The sequence below is a fragment of the Sphaerodactylus townsendi genome, linkage group LG02 (genome assembly GCF_021028975.2).
Source record: "Sphaerodactylus townsendi isolate TG3544 linkage group LG02, MPM_Stown_v2.3, whole genome shotgun sequence".
Lineage (NCBI taxonomy): Eukaryota > Metazoa > Chordata > Lepidosauria > Squamata > Sphaerodactylidae > Sphaerodactylus > Sphaerodactylus townsendi.
Window position 1 is genome coordinate 104,652,131 of NC_059426.1, and position 21,194 is coordinate 104,673,324.

A 21,194-nucleotide genomic window follows, 5' to 3' on the forward strand; every position below is an offset into this window, starting at 1 on the left:
TGTTTTTAGAACGTATAAAACTATGGAGTCTTGTTGTACCTGATTGCCTTTGTGAGGGCCCAATTTCATCATTTGCCAAAATTCAGACTGCTACCACTTCAGGAAACAAGTTGCCTAACTAAGCATAAGCATAAGCATAAGCATTTTATTGTAATTGTGCACGCACAACGAAATTTACAACGAAACTATATCCTCATCTAAAAATACTCCATGAATATACACTATTAGTATGACCAAGTGAATGGTTCAGACTAGCCTTCTTCTGGGCATGCTATTTTAATAGTCAGCACACTCTCTGACACCCTGAAATGTACAGGCTTTACCATTTCATTCCGCTGAAGTAAGCTATATTGTTTTATAGTGTTCTGTATATCTATGAATAGGGGCAGGAGACTCAGTCAAGTACAATTGTGTAACTCTTGAATATAGGAAGGGTAGAGTTTTTTATCAGACATTAGATGGACTTTTGTTGTGCATATAATGAAAACAAATTGTTAGAAAGGAAGAGAAGAAATACCCGAGAAATCAAAGGAAGAGAGATGTGACTAAGACTTTCTAGAAAAACAGTTGTTTCTTTCAGCTCAAAATAATACTCTAGTTCAAATGAAAAACATGTCAGGTTTCACACCCTACGTCAGTCCACTAGATTCATCTGAGGTTGTTGCTCCCACTCAGTTTTCAGTTCTCTCTACATATTAAATAGAAATAATTGTGACACCTCTGAGGACTATTATGTAAATAATAAAAGCATCATGCACATTTAAATGTTAATGGGCCATAAAACATATTAATATACCTGTATATTTTATGCCATCCTTCTTTCGAGACGCTCAAGTCATCAATCATGGATCTCCCACTTTGGTCCTCAAACCAATCCTGCAATTCAGGTTAAGCTGATGAGAGACTGACTGTCCCAGATAATCCAGTGAGTCACACGCCATTTCAGGGATTTGAAGTCATGTGTCCCAAATATTGCTCTGATACAGAAATTACTACCCCACACTTGCTCTTATCTAGAGGGAATGGCACATTATTTCTTAAAATAATGCATTGATTATTGCACACTCATGCAGCAATGGTTTTATAAGGGGAAGGATATTTCAGAAGGGTACATTCCTGGTGACAAGATTTTGTTTTGTTTTCCTCTTTTACAACATACTTTTAAATTGCAGCGTGTTTTTTGCCACCATCATGTTGTTGGGGAAAGGGAGAGATAAGTTTTGTTTTTCATATTCCATGAGAAAGTCATGAACGAAAGAAAAACTGAACCTTGGTCCTTCCCTGGCTGTGGTCCACTGGCCTTTTTGGCTGAGCTATATGACCAGCTGGCTCCTTTCAGTCTCTGTTAAAACTGATCTCTTTCTCAAATGATGCTGGGAAGTGACAGATGTTTGAACATGACTCTGTTAGTAGTGAAGCAGATTCCTTTGGTGGAGAAAGGCAAGGAATATTATTTAAATCACAAAGAGCAACTTATGCACTAGTAAAATGAAGCTCTGAGAACAGAATTGAGGATAGATTTTTGATGTGACAAAGTTCCAATGATTTTCACAACCTTTGATATTACTGTGTAGAATGGATCTTACAAATGAGTTTACCTTTCAAAAACTGAGGAACCAAATCAATTTGTATTGACCTGTTATCATAAGAATGATTATGAGCATTGCCTGTGAACCAAGATATCTATCTGTATTCTGTTAATTGTGTTATCAGAAGAGCCAAGGATTACCGTATATACTCTCATATAAGCCAACCCGCATATAAGCCGAGGCTGCAGCATTGCCCTTTTAAGAAAACCATAGAACAGGCTGCCCTGAGCGGCAGCTTCCCTGTAGAATTAGAGCCTGCAAGAAAGAAAGCCGGCAGCTACCCTGAAACCATGCCTTAAACTTAAAGCCTGCAAAAAAGAAAGCATGAGTTAGAGAGGGGGACGAGGCTTCGTGACTCTTGAGTAAGCGCTGTGGCTCCGCATGGGAGTGTGTGTGTGTGTGTGTGTGTGTGTGTGTGTGTGTGTGTGTGTGACCCGCGTATAAGCCGAGGGGGGCATTTTTCAGCCTAAAAAAAGGCTGAAAAATTCGGCTTATACGCGAGTATATACGGTAACTGGTACTGGTTTTTTCCACATGGAGGCTTTATTTTGGTTTGGCATCCAAACAAAAGTGAGTTTTGGGAACAGCCGTATGATGTGATTTGCTAATTGTCCACTTTCCAGGCTTTCCCCTGCTGTACTGTGTTTTTGATATGATCTTTTTGGGAAAGATTGCAGTAAAAAACACTGTTGCATGCTGGGTGTGCTTTTTTATGTCCACACTGGTGCCATTTTCTTTGCCTCGTCCCTGTGGCTGCTACTCCCCTCCCCAATCAACTGAGCACTTTTTCAGTTTCCATATAGACTTCAAGAGAAAACACATATAGAGTGTATTACAGTAGTCTAGACCCAAAATAACCATGTCATGGATCCACATGGCCAGATTAGCCAGGTCATGGTAGAGGGCCAGCTGCCTAGTTAGGTGCAGGTGTTTTGCACTTAGATTGGCTTTCTTCTCCTGTAGTAATGCTGCATCCAGTATCAAGAGGACCGATTCAAACGCGTACAGCGAACCTCAAAACTTCAGCCTTTCTGACCAGCACTACATCCATCTTAGGCTTGTTCACCTTTAGCCAATCAATCAAAGCAGTAAGCAGCATTTTTGTAGAATCGTTAAAAGATTTAAATAAGGCCCTTTCCACACAAGTCATTTACAATGTACCTTGCTGGGCCCATCATACCTCCAGGCTGCACCACCTAAGGTAGGTATGTTCTCTGTGCTTGTACAGATAGTGCCTTTTATTTTGAGGAGAATTCAAATCCCCCACTTTTTATATACATCAAATTTTTCTGCAGGCCTTAGTGGGTCCCCCAAGTCTACAGAAGCATCTATTTGTAGTAAGTGTGGCTCTAATCTGCGTATTTGGGGATTTGATATATAGGTCCTATTGTGCTACAGCAATCTAACAGTTGCCAATTTAAAAAAAACAGCTTGAAAAAGCCATTTGGTGAGGGAAATGGCAGCTACGTAGGACCAAGACAAGAAAAATGCAGGTGGATTATCCATTGCCACTGCAAATGCCTTCAAGAGCTGAATGAAGAATCGTCACTGGGTGAAAGCAGCCAGTATTGTGTGAGTCTGTGATTATTTCAAACGTTTTTTTCCCCCCTCCAATGTTCCAGGAGTGCTTTTTCAAGGGAAAGAATATAGTGTCTGGGAGGAGCCATATTACGGTCTTCTGCCGCTAGTTTCCTATTGAAAAATGCTGCTTTCAAGATGCTTCTGTCACTGGTGATAGAGTACTTCCTGGGAGTTAATGCTTCAGTAGAAAAATCAAAAAGGGAACAGAGGATTCTCCTTACATTGTTCTTCCCTGCAAAAAGCAGCTCCAATGGGTGCATTTGGGGGGAAAAAACCTTTTAAAATATTACTATATGTGATATGATCCTCTATCCTAAATTTGTTTGCTGGGAACATTGGCCACAGTATACATCTGTTCTCTCTGGAAAAAAATAGTACCTTGTATTTAGTCTCTAAGTTAAAGACTCTTCTTTTCTTTGACTGCAGATATTAAATTCATTTTCTCAAGATCCAGATGCCAATTGCAAGTATGGACTTTATTTTAGAGATGGGAAAAAGAAAGTAGATTACATCCTGGTTTACCACTACAAGAAGTCCTCTTTCAGCAGAACACTCACCAGACGAATCCACATTAATGACCTGGGGGCTCGAAGTGTCAAACACGATCAACCACTTCCTGGAAAAGGAGGGGAGATGAATATGGATGAAAAGGAACCACACATGGACTACCATGAAGATGACAAGAGATTCCGCAGAGAAGAATATGAAAGCAATCTCATCCAGGCGGGTCTTGAGTTGGAAAGAGATGAAGATGTAATTATTCACTTTATTTTTTATTCAATGTGCTGAGTCTAATGGATGAGGTTCTAAAAGGTTTATGAGCTACTGAAACTTCAGAGGTTTCAGTGTGAATCAGAGGCCCTTTCCGCACTGCAACAGTGCGGGGGTGCGTCGGCATAAACAATACCGATGCACCCCCCCCCCGGACCGTTCTCATGGACGGTCCTGAGAGGGCGGCAGGCGGTGGCGCAGCCTTCACACAGGCTGTGCCGTCACTGAATGCCTACCTTGTCTCCTGGCTTCCAGCTCATCGCAGAAGCCAGGGGACACGCCCCTGCAGCCTGGAGCGACGGCTCTGGAGTCGCAGGCCGGCGACAAGCCGGAAGCCGGGAGACAAGGTAGGCATTCGGGAAAGGGGGGTAAATGGCACCTTCGGTTGTAAGGCGCTGTTTCCGAAATACCTCGCTCAGGGAGCGAGGTTCGGAAACAGCGGCTTTGCGCCACTCGGGGGTTGCGAGGCCGCCGCTGCTGTGATGCGGCGGCAGCAGCCATGCGAACCCCTCCCCAGGGACACTGTTTTTAGCGTCCCTGGGACGCTATATTCCGTCCGTGCGGAAACAGCCAGATATATTTTGCAATTGTTCTTCAGGCTGTTACTTAGATTTCTATTGGTGGAAAGTGTTGTCAAGTTGCAACTGAATTATGGTGACCCTGTAAGGTTTTCAAACAAAAGACAAACAGAGATGGTTTGCTATTGTTTGCCCCTGTGTAGCAACTCTGGATTTCCTTGCTGGCCCCTCATCCAGGTTCTAACCAGGGCCACCCCTGCTTAGCTTCTGAGATCCAGATGAGGTCAGGTTGACCTCTAGCAGTCACCTCAAAAGACCCGCAAGATCTCAGAACATATTCTCATGAGATCCAAGTGTGTTAAGCTATAGATGCTGTTTTTGTTATTTTAGGTAGCTTTAATCCCACAATGTCTTTGTTTCTCTTTGTTTCTCTTTCTCCCTCTCTCTGCCAAATTGTACTTGAATTGTTCTCACTATATTTTTCTTACCAGTTGTGGAAACTGCATCTCAAAGGTCAAGGTAGACCAAAGACAAACACAACCAAAGTCTTATATAGTTTTGTACATAAACAGTGTTCTAAAGATCCTTGTTGTTTGGTTCACAGCCGACCAGGATTTTGACCTGAGTCCTGTGGGTCTCAGTCTGGGCCCATGCCTGAAGGGCAATTTAGTGGTAGTGAGAGAGAAAAACTGTGTGATAGAAATGCTGAAGTATTAGAATGTACTGGACCATTTCATATTAAATATAAGGGATAATGCTCCCTCATATAACAGAGTTCCTGCAAACTGAAAACTAGCATATTAGGGAAAAGGTTTTAACCCAGTCTTTCCCCCACTGATGCTTCTTTTCTTTTGGTAGGAAAGTGTGTGTGTATGTTGTTGTTTTTTTTAGAAAAAAGGAATAACATAATGGAAGAGCAAATTGTCCTCTGCTTCCAGAAAGGCAGGAGATAGTTTGGAAGCATGCAAGTCTTGCTGCATTGCCTTCAAAAAGGGGCTGGAAGGGAAGGCCAATGAGGGGGAGCAGCAAGGTGACAGCAAACACCCTCTCCTTTTGGCTCTGAGACCAGGCCACTGTGTTCTCTAAGACCTAGTGGTGGAATAGGCTATTTCCCCCACACTGATCCCTCTGCCCCATCCCCACACACATTCAGTGTATACTTTTTGGTAATTTGAAAAAAGGCTTATGAGATTTGTCTCTGCCAGACAATCTGTCATACCTCCAAAGTTAATGGGCCAATGCATTATTGTACCATCCAATTTGTTTTCTGTAGGCTTGATATACACAATCTTAACATTTATCCTATATTTAATATAGGATTTTAACCATGTTATAATGCCTTTGCGCACCAAATGTCACGATACACCAGTATGCGGATGCCAATTTGCATCAGAGATGTGATTAGGATAGTAGGTAGGGTTGGAGATTCGGACAGTCCGAATCTGGATTTTTACCGAATCTGCACGGATTCGGATGGATTCGGACGAGCAGGGTCCGAATCTGAGCTGTCCGAATCTTAACAGCCGAATTGCGTTTTTATTTTTTGGTGTTTTTTCACGTTTCGGCCTGCAGGGGGCGCATTTTTAAACATATCGGCACCAAAGAATTTTGTGCAAATTTCTGGGGGTGCCTGCAGGGGGTGCATTTGTAGATGTATTGGTACCAATATTTCAGTGTATCATCACTGTCTGGAGACTGTCCTGATGATACCCTCCAAGTTTGGTGCAGTTTGGTTTAGGGGGGCCAAAGTTATGGACCCCCAAAAGGGGTGTCCCTATCCCCCATTCTTTCCAATGGGAACTAAGGAGATGAGGCTACCCTTTTGAGGGTCCATAATTCTTTGTCTCTGAACCAAACTGGGTACTCAAGCTTGAGAGGCATCATCAGGAAAGTCTCCTGATGATAAACTGAAATATTGGTACCCAATACATCTACAAATCGTACCTTTCGTAGGCACCCCCAGAAGGTATTCTATATCAAGATTCTTTGTTCTGCAGTGACTTAACTGCATTGCTGTCAATAGGGCATTTCTGATAGAGGGCTGTGGGGTGCACATTTTTCATGGTAAACTCATCAAAACTTTCAGAGGTATCTTTCAGAAGAGTCTCTGGATGACTGACCATCTAGGTTTAGGGAACTCTTACTTCAGGGGCAGGTGGGAGATGGGCCCCACCCTTTTTGGGTCCCATAGAATTAAACCCCCTGAAGCAAAATTCCCCAAACCTGGATGGTGTCATCCAGAGACTCTCCTGAAAAAGACTACCCCTCTGAAAGTTTTGTAGACCATACCTTCAGAAATGTGCACCTCACAGCCCTCTACCAGAAATTCCCCATTGACAGCAATACAGCTAAGTCACTGCAGAACAAAGAATCTTGGGCAAATTTCTGGGGGTGCCTGCAGGGGATGTATTTTTAGATGTATAGGCACCAAATTATCAGGGTATCATCAGGTGACTGTCCTGATGTTGCCCACCAAGTTTGGTGCAGTTTGGTTCAGGTAAGGACCCTCAAAAGGGTTGCAACTATCCCCATTGTTTCCAATGGGAGCTGATAGGGGATGGGGGTACACGTTTGAGAGTCCATAACTTTGGCTCCTCTGAACTAAACTGCACCAAACTTTGGGGGTATCATCAGGACAGTCTCCTGATGATACCCTGAAAGTTTGGTGTCACTGGCTTTAAAAATGCTGGTTTGCGTGTTTCACCGCTCACTCACTCCAGCAAGCTTCATGTGCAGGAGCGGTGAAACATGAAAACCGGAATTTTTATAGAAGCTAAGAGTGGCACTTGAGCTTTCAGGAGTATCATCAGGAGACTGTTCCTGATGACACCCCCCAGGTTTGGTGCAGTTTGGTTCAGTGGGGGGGCCAAAGTTATGGGACCCTCAAAGAGGGTCTCCTATCCCCCCCATTGTTTCCAATGTGGGAGCTAAGGAGATGGTGAAGGCTACCATTTTGAGGGGTCCATAGCAACTTTGGCCCCCCTAAACCAAACTGCACCGAAGCTTGGGGTGTCCCAACAGGACAGTGTCCTGGATGATACCCTGATATTTTTTTGTGCTGATATAGTCTAAAAAAATGCACCCTGCAGAGCACCTTTCAAGAATTTTCCCAAGACTTCACAGTGCTCTGCAGTGAAAATTTCTGCATTGCTGTCAATGGGGAATCTTCTGGTGGAGGGCTGTGGGGTGCACATTTATTATAGTATTAGCCAGTCACAACAGCTCAGGGTATCTTCATAGGAGAGTCTCTGAATCGACAATCTCATCCAGGTTTGAGGAACTTTGCTTATGGGAGGGCAGTGGGAGATGGACCCTACCCATAACATTGAACCCCTTGAAGCAATGGTCATCACAAACCTGGATGGTGTCATGAAGGGACTCTCCTGAAGACACCCTGAAAGTTTTGTGAGTTTACCATGAGAGAATGTGCACTCCATTAAAACTTCCTCCCACAGAAATTTCCCCATTGGCTGCAATGGAGCCAGCCAGCCACTACAGAGCACAGAATCTGGGGAAATTTCTTTGGGTGACTGTGAGGGGTGCAGTTTTAGGAGCTACTTGTCACCAAAAAATTTCAGGGTGGTGTCATACAAGTACTGTCCCTATGATACCCCCCAAGTTTGGTGAAGTTTGGTTCAGGGGGGCCAAGGTTATGGACCCCCATCTCCTGTTAGCTTCCATTGGAAACAATATGAGAAGGAGCACCCCCTTTGGGGGTCCATAACTTTGGGTCCCCTGAACCAAACTCATTCAAACTTGGGGGACATCATCAGAAGAATCTCTGGATGATATATTGAAATTTTGGTGCTGCCAGATTTACACTTATATGGGTCCCCTGCAGGCCAAAACGTGTAAAAACACTAAAAATTCAAAAAAATAATAAAACGGACCCGCATTTTTCGGATTTACCCGAATTTTCGGGCATATCCGAATCGGCTATGATTTGGATTCGGGCATACAAATCATTTTATGCCCCAAAATACCCAAATCCGAATTTTACCGAATTTTTTTAGTATTGACCAACCCTAATAGTAGGTAGGTAGAGAAATAAGATGTATATTTGTATTTTCTGGAACTGCTTGACAATATAAAATTAAGATAGAAAAGAATCATCATTTTAGGTTGTCTTTTAACTGACATTTGCAATCTAAATATTGCAACTCTACCTTTGGAGCTGTTTTTCTAGGATGTCATCTTATGACATGGACATATAGTGCTTACAGACCTGGTTAAAGTACCAGGTTTATGTGCATTTCCCATCAAAGAAGAATCCCTCTAGGAAAGACAAAATGGGTTTTGCATTAGTATGAACCCATATTAACATTTTATTAAGTAATGTATTCATTGATATTCGCACAACTGTCTATAAATGTGAATTAACATATTAATATATTAACCAGAATGCTAGTTCATCACCCTTGTGTGAATGAGTAGTACATTGTCAGGATTCTGTAGGACAGAGGAGACCAAAAAGTAAAGAAATTTTTAAAATGAGGCATAGTTCCAAGACAAACTAGTGGAGAGATTCCCACGGAAGTATATATTGACTTTGTCAGTATCGTCTCCCATAAGGATGTTTCTCTTTCTGTCAGTGTCCTCAGCATAGTGGAGCAAGGGTGAAAATGACTAACAGTGAAGCACTGATCATATTAACTGAAAGGTAAACAGGACCTAGGGTGTCAATTAAAGGTCTCAGTTCACTTCTTTAATGTATAGTTCTTTATAGACCCATATATACGCAGGATTTCTCTGTCAATCTGAAAATACTTGTACGTAATTTTTCTAGTTTTTCTTTTTTTCCTCTGACCCCCAACAGTATTTAAAGAGTCACAGTCTTGCCCTTCAGTACATTTATTTTATTTTATTAATTTCATTTACAGAAGAAGAAGAGTTGGTTTTTATACCTTGCTTTTAAGAAGTCTCAGAGCAGCTTGCAATTGCCTTCCCTTCCCCTCAGCAGGCACCTTGTGACGTAGGTGGGGCTGAGAGAGTTCTTAGAGAAATGTGTCTAGCCCAAGGTTACCCAGCAGGCTTCATATGTAGGAGTGGGGAAACGAATCCAGCTCACCACGTAAGAGTCTGCCACCCATGTGGAGGACTGGGGAATCAAACCCAGTTCTCCAGAACAGAGCCCACCACTCTTAATCACTATACCATTCTGGCTCTTATCCTGCCTTCTCTCCAATGTGGACCCAAAGTGCCTTACATTTCCTCCTCTCCTCCTTTTTACTCTTACAACAATCCAGAGAGATGACTTGGCTAACAGTATGTGACTGACCCTAGGTCACCCAGCAGCTTTCATGATAGAGTGTCTGTCAGATCCTAGTCCCGCATTCTAGCCACTGTGTTCTCTCTCTCTCCCTCCCTCCCTCTCTCTCTCTCTCTCTCTCTCTCTCTCTCTTCCTTTCTGTATTTTTTTTATCTCTTGCATAAGTCTCCGGAGGGAGGGGGGTTTAACTAAAACTAGGCCCATTCACATTATTTAACCTGCTTCAGGAATGTGAATTAGCAAAGTCTAGCTTGTGGCCATGTATTTGTGTGTATTGTTTCCTGTACACCTCAACTTGCATATCAGCCCCTGTTTAACACACTGCTGATGAACATTGAATTACTTAGTAAATATGGGTGAGGTTGCCAGTCATTTTTGGGTGACTAGTCAAAATACCATGGGCATAGTGCTGAGGGCCTGCTAAACTTCATTGCGTAATTCCAAGATCATTTCCAGCATGAACTGAATCCACAGAGTTCCATTCAGCCCACACATCTAATATATTAGTTTAAGACTGGAAAGAATAAGATCAAGTCTGTCAGACAGTTACACAGTATTTTTGAATTAAATGTAATATTTATCTCTCTGTCTTTGAATTAACTCTAATATTTAAATAATTAAGTAAACACCCAGTGCTGAAGAATCTCATTTTTTACGGTGCTATAACACACACATACGCCACACAGTCTTTAGATGGAATAGAGATCTATTTTTTACTTCATTCCATGTTCAGAAGCAATTTGTTTAACGTTGTTTAAGAAAACGGTGCTTGGAGAAGATCCGTATCAAGCCTAGGTGGCAGAAACTCCCACATAAATAGTCTTTCACTGGGGTTAAAATGCTTATCTGGCATCTCCCCAATCCACATTTCTTTACATACACTTCACATCAAATTGAATGGACCAATTGCAAAGTGATAAGAAGCATGAGTATAGAAAAGTCCTTGCCAACAGAGGATAAACCTTGCCAATGACCCAGCCAATATCACCCTTTGCTCAGCCCTGGCTGAATGTGTAAAAAAAAAATTAGTGTGGATTTATTTTAATATCCTACTATGAATCTTTGGATCACATCCAGAAATGCAATCTATGGACAGAGCACAAGCCAATGTATTTAAAAGAGAAACCTGAATATGAAGCTTGGCATTAAAAGTTAATATTGAGGTTTTCCCCATCTAAACCATGAAACAATGTTCAAAAGATGTACATAATCCTCAGGTTACTATTTCTAGCCTGTATAGGAACTTGATCATCTGAATTTCCAGTTCTCTTTCAAAAAGATTAAAAATTGTCTTTCTTTTGTTGCAATTTACTTTCTCAAGCCAATACTTCTGAATTGACTAACAATAATCTGCAAGTGTAGAAAATTGGTCAGGATGAATGATGCTTCCAAAATTTAAATTGATTAGTCTCATGAATATTATTTTTTCTTTGTAGTCAGGCTTCAGGTATTCAAGAACATATATCGACTCATTCTCAAGTAACACATAGCTTTAGCAACATATTTTAAGAAATTTTGCTTCTGCGTGAATTCTATAATGTTTAGCATCTTTTTATATCTTATTGAGTCATGGAGACATGGAGTCGTCTCTCAGCCGCTTTCGTTACAGGTCAGCACTCTGACCCATAGAGTGCTACAGGGTGGACCATGGTCTTGTAGATTTTTGACTTCAGGTTTATAGACATTTTCTTATTGCAAAGAACACCAGTGACTCCCTTTCACCTCAGCCACGTCGCATTGACTCTCGCCCGTATTTCATCATCAATGCTGCCATCACTCTGTAAGATTGAGCCAAGGTACCGAAATGCATTTGTTTTCTTCAGATTGTTACCATTGACCTGGATCGATCCCACACCAGGAGTCATTTCCAAATTTTCAGTCTTTGCAGTGTTAAGGTACAGGCCGAATTGACTAAGACTGTTGTTCCAGGCCTGCAGCTCCACTGCAGTTCCACTTCGTCGTCAGTGAAGAATAATGTCCAGGGTACAGCACTGTAAATCCTGCGTGATGGTGTCCATGATGAGAATGAACAGCAATGGTGACAGTGCTGAACCCTGCTGGACAGCAGTGTTCACTGGGAAGGACATTCCAGCTACGCACCGGTCTCGACTGTTGGTGTTCGTGTAAAGAAGTTTGACCCAGTTAATAAATTCTTCAGGCACACTGTGATCACGCACCACATACCAAATAAGCTGATGGGGTATGTGGTCAAAGGCCTTCTCCAAGTCTAGGAAAGTGATGTGTAGTGGTTTGTTTTTCTCACTATGTTCAGTTCAGTTTTATTACGGCCATTAGGCCAGCAAAAAAGAGCAGAGAAGAACAAGAAAAAGGAGGAACAACAAACAAAAGAACAATCGAATTTGCACTGAAATCCACGAAACAGAAATCCACACAAAAAATATCATCAGCTTGTAGCATTCTTACGGTCACCCTCATGTGGTCTGGCTCTTGGTCCCAACATGGTTCTTCTCTTACTATATGCCAGCATACAAAATTTAGCTACCTGCTGAGATATAAGAGAAACTCGGTCTTCCAGCAAAATTCTCACAAGAACTGAGTCGGAATTAACTCTAGTTAAATTTCTGTACTGGATAAACAATGGATGAATTAACGCCTCCCTTTCCCCTTTATGGAGTTCACAATGCAATAAAATATGTAATACAGAGTCCACTCCCCTGAGTTACAAACACATAGTCTCCTATGTTGTGGGATTTTGACATCTGCCCATTAGATTGGCTGATGGAAAAGCGTCAAAACGGGCCCCTGAAAAGGCCCAGCGGCATTTCGTAGATGTTATATTGGACAGGTAAGGGGCAGCCGAGATACCTGTCCAAGATTTTAATGGTTTATATAACGCCGGTAACAAGGAGAAATCTGTTTGCATTTCAATATCATTGAGCCGTTGATAGACCAAGGCTGTTGCTCTGCAATGATCCAGTTCCAATAATTGTACAGGATCCAAACCACACTGTGTAAGTTTAAGTGTTATTTTTTCTAGCCAGCTTGGATATGGTGTTGCTGCCAGAAGCAAAGGCAATAAACCCATGGGATGGGAGAGGACTTTAAGCCAGTATTTGATAATAAGCCTCCAAAAGGTTGTCTCAACTTTAACCAACCCTGCTTCTTGTCTTAAAACTACATTAGCTGTACATTTAGGAGTGTTAAAAAGAGCTCTGAGGAATGTGGATAGGACTCTCTCTAATAGAGTGAAATCCGAAATTATTGCCAATGGGGCTCCATAGGTGAGTTGTGCCAGGGATTTAGCTTCAAATAATCTAATTGCCGCTGGAATAGTTTTTCTCACTATGCTTTTCTATTAACTGTCAGGCTGCGAAGATGCCGTTGCATTAAAAGAGCGTTTTATAAATGTAGTATATAAATAGAATTCCTTCCTCCATTATTCTAGACTGTGCTATAGTGACATACTATTATATTAGCTCCCTTCTAATCCTTAATAGCAGTCTAAATAGCCCAGTTTAGCTCAAGCTCATCAGGGCTTGTCCTCAGTAGAACTTGGGCGGAAGACCACCAAGAAAGACGGGCTACTATGCAGAGTAAGGCAGCGACAAACCCACTGTTCTTGCCTCTTGCTTTGCTCATCTCTTGCCTGGAATGCCCCATGGACAGGGTTGCCATCAGTCAGTCAGCACCTTCCTCTTCCTATCCTCAGTATGTGTATGCAATGGATAAGGAAGAACTATCCTGTGAAAAAGATGGTAATATGTTTCTGGCAAGAAATTATATTTATGTTATTTTCACCAAATACAGTTTTTTCAAAAAGAAGCATTATTTCAAGGCATTATAGTATGCTTAATACATAGTAGGGCTGCATCACATCAAAAAGCAAGCAAATGTATTAAAGCAAGACCCATGGAGACCCAGTCAGATAAGGGGCAAAGAGATTTCTTGCAGTTGTTTTGTTGGCCTCAAAAGGTGTCATTGTGAGCTCCATGAAGTCTTACTTTAATATGGGTTAAAAGAAAAAGCTTGTTTCAAGGAATGCTTATGTTAAGTTAATTAAATTCTCCTCTGTGACAAAAGCTAGTACATGTTTTTGAAACTGTGCCATATTGGAGATTGGCAGCTATTTATGTCCCTTGGGTAATGTATTTCTAGTAAGCAGGTGCACAGGATGGCAGGATGAAAACAGGCTGTATCCTGGTGTAAAGTTGTATGGCAGCAACAGCAATGAAACAAAAGGCCGAGAGGATAGAGAGTGTAGATTTGAAGGTAGTGTTTGTGGAAATACTTACTGACCTGTTTGGCAATAAGACATTTTAAAACTGCCATCCAAATCTTATTTCTTCAGCTCTTCATAGTCTGAAATCATAAGTAAACAGAACATCACCAGAAAACATTATTTTGAATACACCTCTCTATTTGAGAACTTATTACTTATTGAAACTACCACATTTGAAGTCGGAATCAGGAACAGGACTTGATAAATGGCAGGCAATCTGACTTTATTCCAAATAAATTGAGGCTGCTTTCCCAACCTATCTACTAGGCTTTCAGACTTCACTCACTGGATTGCTAAAAAGTAAATATGTTATGAAGCTAATATATTTCTCCTGGGCACTGCTAAATATAAGTCTTTTAGTTTTAAGTGAAAGATGAAGGCGCAGTTGCAAGCAGACAGAGAATAAAAGGCGTCAGGACAATAAATGGGGAGAATAAAAGTTGTTCTTATTACAACAAGAAAAAGGGGCAAAAGGATCAATCAACTTACACTGAACTATAGCAATAGTGTTAGGGATCAAAACAACCCCAGACTGCCCAACTCTTAGGATAGTTAGGGACCCACCTCAGGGTGCTTGAGCGAGTACAGCAACACATTTGGCACCTTTAAGGCAAAGCCAGTTACTCGGCTGCTTGCTAGGGACTAGTCCTTTAACATAGGCTTACTAGGTGCCTGCTGATGGCAGCCAAATTCCTGGTAATTCTTTCCAGTGCCCACCAATGATCATTGGGTGAGCAGGCGAAAGCAAGCTGGCAAAACGGGGGAAAGTGGTGATTTTTTTTTACTCTATGAAACCATAGAGTTTCAGAGTGAGTGCTATTGTGTTGTTCCAGTGTGATGCTGGCACTTCCAGGTTGTGCCAGAAGTGATGTCATCACACCTTAACAAAGAATTCTGCTCCTCCTGTGGTAAGTACCCACCTTTCCTTATCTCCGTGGTTTTCAGGCCATGCCTGGCAACCCTATCTTTAATAGTCCAGTGCCTGATGAGCAGCTGGGATGCAGCTCTCAGCCAGGGTTGCAGAAACAAGGAAAACTTGTAACTGAAATGTAGATAGCAATAGATTCCCACAGGAATTGCTAAGACCCTATGGGAGTTCTGGAGTGGTGGATTCTTTAAAGAGCCTGACCCTAGGGTGGAATGGGCCCTTCATAAAATAGAGGAAAATAGATCAGAGAGAACACATTGGCTCCTGAGATTGAGTGGAGCAAGATCAGGAGAGTGGTGAAGAGAGGTGAAGAATCAGCCCCAACAACTTGGGATCATAGATAAAAAAGAAGAGGAAATGATTAAAACCAATCAACCTGGCAAAATTTAAAAACTCCCCTCTCCCCAGTGACCAGCAAATGTCCACATCAACTAGTTAAAAAGATGGATGAATTTGTAAAAGAGGCAGGATTTAAGTTTTGTGCACCCCAGCCTTGTCCTGTTGAATGTCAGTGTGCAGAAATGTGGTGGTGCTGTGATTGTTGGCCAGTTGCATTGGGCTGAAAAGTGGCATACAAATTTGGAAATAAATAAACGAACACACCCACACACACTGTTTACAAACAGAATTGCCTTTAGAAGTCTCTGACTGCATTCTTGATACTGTTAATATTGTGGATTGATATATGTGTATTGAGAGTGAGCTGATGTTGTTGTCTTGTCAAAGTATAGGCAGGGGTACAGAAAGCAATGCTTAGCTGGCCTGCCAAGAAAAGTCTCTTTCCAGGCCCAGCTCACCAGCAGAAGTGAAGCAAGAGGCAATTAAAGTAATGTCTTTTTAAGTGGTGGTACTCATCTGTGGAATACTCTCCTCCTTGAAGCTTACCTGTGCCTAAAGGACAGCTACCTTGTTGTCCTTTAGGCACCAGACCAAATCATATCTTTTTAACCACCTTTTTAAAGCTGATTTTATGGTTTGCTTCTAGCCTGAGGGCTTTTTAAAAAATAGATATTGTAATATTTTGTGGCTGAATAACATTGTATATTCTTCACTGCAAGATCCCTGTTAAGTAGAATGGCTTAGTTTGGTGACCAGCTTTGATTCCCCACTCCTCCACCTGAGTGGCGGAGGCTTATCTGATGAACCAGATGTGTTTCCGAACTCCTACATTCCTGCTGGTTGACCTTGGGGTAGTCACAGTTCTTCAGAACTCTCAACCCCACCTACCTCACAAGTTGTCTGTTGTGGGGAGAGGAAGGGAAAGGAGCTTGAAAGCCACCTTGAGTCTCCTTACAGGAGAGAAAGGTGGGGTATAAATCCAAACTCTTCTTCTCTAGAGGACCAATTATTTGATTAATTAATGCTGTTGGCTTGTTTTTATGATTTGATAATGTTTATATAATTTTATGACCCATGCCAAGTCTGTGGAAAAGCAGCATATATATTTACTCTAAATAAATAAGTGAATAAACAAACTCTATTCTTGTCTGCCCACAAATCTTCTTTGAGGAATATTGGTTTTATTGGATAAATTTGTGCCAGTGCTAGTTACAAAAAAGTAGCCTTCAGAAAAGAAATTTCTATCACTTTAACAGAGGCTTCATGTGCAGAAATGGGCAAGTGAAGATTTTCATAAGGAGGTAAATAACATCCTATCAAGTCCCTGTCCAAAAGACAGGACTGTTTTCTCTCTCCAGGCTTCTTGCTGACAAACCTTGTTAGTACATCCATTTTTGAGCCCTCCAATTGCTTTCTTAGTACTGCTAGTTTTCATCCAGTTATCAAATAAATTTATTTTAAAACATTCTTACTAAAGAATCTGAAAGCCAGTGTTGTGTAGTGGTTAAGAACAGTGGACTCTAATATGGAGAATTGGGTTTGATTCTCCACTCTTCCACATGAAGTCTCCTGGATGACCTTGGGCCAGTCAGAGGTCTCTCTCAGCCCGTGTGGAAGCAGGCAATAGCAAATCACATTCAAATGTTTCTTCCCTTGAAAACACATAAGTGACTTGATGGCACTTTGCACCACATTGAAGAATAGTCCTCTCGGATTCATTTACTATTGAACAAGTGTTCATATTTTTGTTCTAAGTCTCTTCTTCGTCTCCCCTCTTTTTTTAAAGACTAAAATACATGGGGTTGGATTTGTAAAAATACATGCACCTTGGAGTGTTTTGTGTCGAGAAGCAGAATTTATGAAACTGAAGATGCCTACAAAAAAGGTATGTTAAATGTTTCTTTTAGAAAGGGATGTGTAATATAGTTATTTCTAGTTTATGCTTTTCAAAGCAATAGTGCATCCACTGCTTTAACTATTGTTCTTGGGAGCAATTCCCATCATATCTTGAAGAAGCAAGTTAATGAACAAGTGGTCACAAAATTAATATGTTTAAGAACCCAGAAGGGAGTCTACTGTGTCTGTTTCTTTTATTTGTTTCTCTGTTCTATTTTGCTTTGCTACCCTGTTTGCTATATAAGTTCTAGTATGATGTACATGCATGAGCTCTAAAAACTGTGAACTTCTAAAATGGACAGATATTGTAATAATCTGGTACATAGAAATTTGCATCTTAGTGGGCATATGGAGATGGTTGGTGCCAGTTTGCAGTTTGATATGATCACTGTCTTGCAGACAAGCTTGCCTGCCCAGTCCAGAACAAAATGTAATTTTCTTGTATTCCGTCCATGTGGGTTGCAGTTCCTGCACTGCCTGTAAATCATCAGTATCCGTATGATCAGTTCTACACTAATCAGGCAGGGTGATGGCAGGATACTAAATGCCAGATTTTGTGATGTGTCCAGATAGTCCATGGACAGGCAAGGACATGTTCCCTTTCCAACAAAGCAGCATTTTACATATGCTTTAGGCACATCACACTTGGGGTGGGGTGGGATGGGGTGGGGGAGGAAGTGGAGATGTTCTTCTAAAAGTTCCAATGTTTACTTTTTAAAGTCATTTTTAACTTTGGCCCAAGATACTTGAGAAAATGCCTGTCACACAGATGTGCTATGTATAACTTCTTGGTGGTTTCATGAAGCTGGTGGCCATTTCAAAGTGAGGCATAAATAGATTTTAGGATCAGTTATAGCCTGGTAGACTGTGGATAGTTTTAGTAGCACGAAGGGAGGTGGAAGGAAATAAGAAAATGGTGCCTGACTCTGTGTTCAGTAGCATTTATGATTTTCAGTGTAAGTGCACATGTGTATTGGGATGGCCTATATACATTCTTTGGTCTAGTACTATACATACACAAGCATACATTTCTTATGCAGGTGAATATTCCATGAACGTGTGCAACATTAGTAGAGCATAAGAAAACTTGCAGGCCCCAACCCTGAATTCCCGAGTAAAATTGGAATAATCATTATAAAACTAAAATCAGGTTGTCAGCAGAGACCAAGATTATGTGATTAATTTGAGGCTTCTGAGAGATGAATCTGTACCTGTCCAGGGTACAGAGGTGAGAAACTAATAAATATTTAATGGCATATTAAGTGCAGGATCCAGACTCTCCAGGGAAATGTCTAATGGAACAAAAGACAGCCTCAGAGTATGAAGTAATTTATTGCAAGTACAACTAAAATTAAACTTTGGGTTTGAATTTTGTATTAGTGGCTGATCCAATTCCATTTATTATATTACTTATTTTAATTATGTTCCCAACTTTTAAAATAGTCCAACCATTATACTTAAGAATTTTGACTTAAGAGGCTGTATGTTTGGAAGGGATCCAAGCATTTCCAGTGCCCTCCAAAGAAAATGAAGCCAGTAATACCCAAGGAACATTATTTCCTTACCATCAAGTGGTAACGTGGTTCAGTAGATGAATAGCCAGGTGCTATTACCAGAGCATTGTATATGCTGTGTGATTGTTTAAAAAACTCTAAAATTCTGCAGACATATACATTGTTAATGTATAGAATCTGTTTTTGCTGACACATGTGAACCAGTCCTGGGTATTTGTTCAGATCTCCATCTGTGTTTAAATACAGAATATTAGCAATCTGCTTTTGATTGTCTCCATTAGATTTCTTGTCTCTTTAAAGACTCTTGTTCTTGAAACATGAATATGTTTGTCAGTGATTTCAAGAGAATAAAATTGTCTTTTCTGTCCTCAGGTATACCAAATTCATCAGCCAAATGGTCTCTTGAGAAAAATTAATTCTGTAATTCAAAAGATTACAGAGCCCATCCAACCTAAAGTGGCAGAACACAAACAACAGACAGTGAAACGTCTCTCTTACCCCTTCTCTAGGGAGAAACAACACTTGTAAGTAAGGTTCATCATCTGCATTTGTTATCATTTTCAACAGAATGGCCTCTGGGAATACCACTTGAGGCTAAGTATGAGAATATTAATAGCAATATGTAGGCCAGAGTTTTGTTAGAACTTTCATTTAAATGATGGTTACTAATAAATACAGACTTGCCTGGCTAAAAGTAGAGTTATCTTACAGGACTTCAATATGTAAAATGAATTAAAAAGAAATGTTGGAATTTTCCATAAATTTCACAAAATTAAAAAAGAGCCCACATTGTTTCATTTTCTCATCCCACAGTTGGGTATGCTACTTGCACACAGTGCAAAAGTAGTGTCCAACTGTGGAGGAGTCTTCAAATGACTCCATAAACAAACTGAAGTCAAAAATTGGATAAAAGCAGTGTTCACCATTCATGTATGAAAGTCAAAGGGTGAGAATAGGTCTCTTACAGTATAGTTTTATTAAGGTCACAAAAAAGATGAACAGACAGAGTGGGATCCCATTAGTGTTTCATTAGGCACTGTCAGTAAACACTTCAGTTAACTCATCAGTGACCTTCTCTGAATTACTTACTAGAAGGAGAATAGCATGTGACTGTTTACCTTGTGTCCGGGAGCGGGGGTAGCCCCCTCCCCGGACTCGCGCCCTCGCCTGCGGCCGGCAGGCGCTTCCCCCACGCCCCGGGACGGCGTGACGGCGGGGAAACCCCGTCGCTGCAATGGCAGGGCACTGGAGCGTTCCGGGGCCAGTCGCCATGGCGACGGGGGACGGGAGCGTCCCCCCGGGGTCTTGCCAGCTGGCGAGGCGGGCGGGAGCCTCGGCCACGGGGAGCGCCGCGCCGATGGGGCCGAGCCGGCCGAGCAGGGCCAGCTGAGCCCTGTTGGGCTAAGTGCAGGGGCGGGGTGTTTATCCGGCGGGGAGGTGGCAGAAAGGATAAAAGGGGGAAGAGGAGGAACGACCGGGGAGAGAGCAGAGAAGGAGGTGGGAAGGAGAGTGTGCATGTGTGTGTGGAAAGGAGAAGGGGAAAGCGTGAAGAGACAAGGGAGGCAACAGTGGGGAAGTCCTGGGGCAGGAGAAGACAGGACGTTGGGGAGGAAGGACTGGGAAAAGGGGAGAGTTGGTGGTTGGATAGAGGGGGCAGAAGCTGAAAGGGGAGAAGCAGCCAGCAGTACAACGTCTGGCAGGGGAACTTCCCCACTTCCCCTTCCACGCTTTCTGCGCGCCCTGGGTCAGCTGTGGGCAGCCGGCTCAAGCTGTGGCTAAAGCGGCTGTCCCACTTACTCCACTCCCCGGACAACGGGAGTGAGGCCGGAGTTTCCAGCATCCGGGCAGGGGAAGGCGGGTTGGCAACAGGGGTCCCGGCGGGGACCCCGCCCAGGGCGCAGGACACCTTGTGATGGCAACTTAGAAACATATCATAAAAACATATCATATAGAGAGTCCCTGGCCAGAGATTGTGTGCAGAAAGTAAGCAATAAGGCAGAGCACTTCCACAACAGCACAGAAATCCTGTCTGCATATCTGAATACTACATTGATGGAGTCACCATATGGTCAATTTTCATCAGCTGTTACATAATAAATAGCTTTTGAATTAATTTGAAATCTTGTCTGAATAATTAGTTAGGAAGAAATATTTGCCTTTCTAGGAAGTGTAATATCCCACCTAGATCATCATAGGACCCAAATCTTCCTAGCATCTGTGTGTGACGATACTTATTATAGCTTGCATTGTAGAAGGTACTGCAGTTCTTCTCAGCAGAGTAACGATTATACCTTTTAGCATACTGAAATATATTTATACTGTACTGGATGTGATTCTACTATTACTTAGTGAAATTTATAGATAGCAGTGCATGAACTAAACAGGCAACTAGTACTATAACACTATGTATGAAAATGGAAAAACACTTGATTTTTTTTCCTATGAAATCAGCTAGAGATGGAACATTGATTGCACTTATGTAACGCTTTGGTCCTTTGAGTTATCTAAAGAGGAGTAGCTGTTCATTGTTTAAATAACAAGGAAAAGAG

General features: G+C 41.8%; 1 protein-coding gene across 8 annotated transcripts in view; it reads left to right on the forward strand.

Moving 5' to 3' along the window:
• The window catches only part of ANO1 (anoctamin 1), a 197,976-nt gene that overhangs the window by 92,492 nt on the left and 84,290 nt on the right, over positions 1 to 21,194 (forward strand). For 7 of the 8 annotated variants that reach the window (XM_048486382.1, XM_048486381.1, XM_048486384.1 and 4 more), the window contains exons 3-5: positions 3,597 to 3,923; positions 17,022 to 17,120; positions 19,018 to 19,169. In XM_048486382.1, coding sequence (XP_048342339.1) covers positions 3,597 to 3,923; positions 17,022 to 17,120; positions 19,018 to 19,169 — 578 coding nt within the window. The remainder of the gene's footprint in view (positions 1 to 3,596; positions 3,924 to 17,021; positions 17,121 to 19,017; positions 19,170 to 21,194) is intronic. The other variant, XM_048486385.1, reaches the window with a different exon arrangement.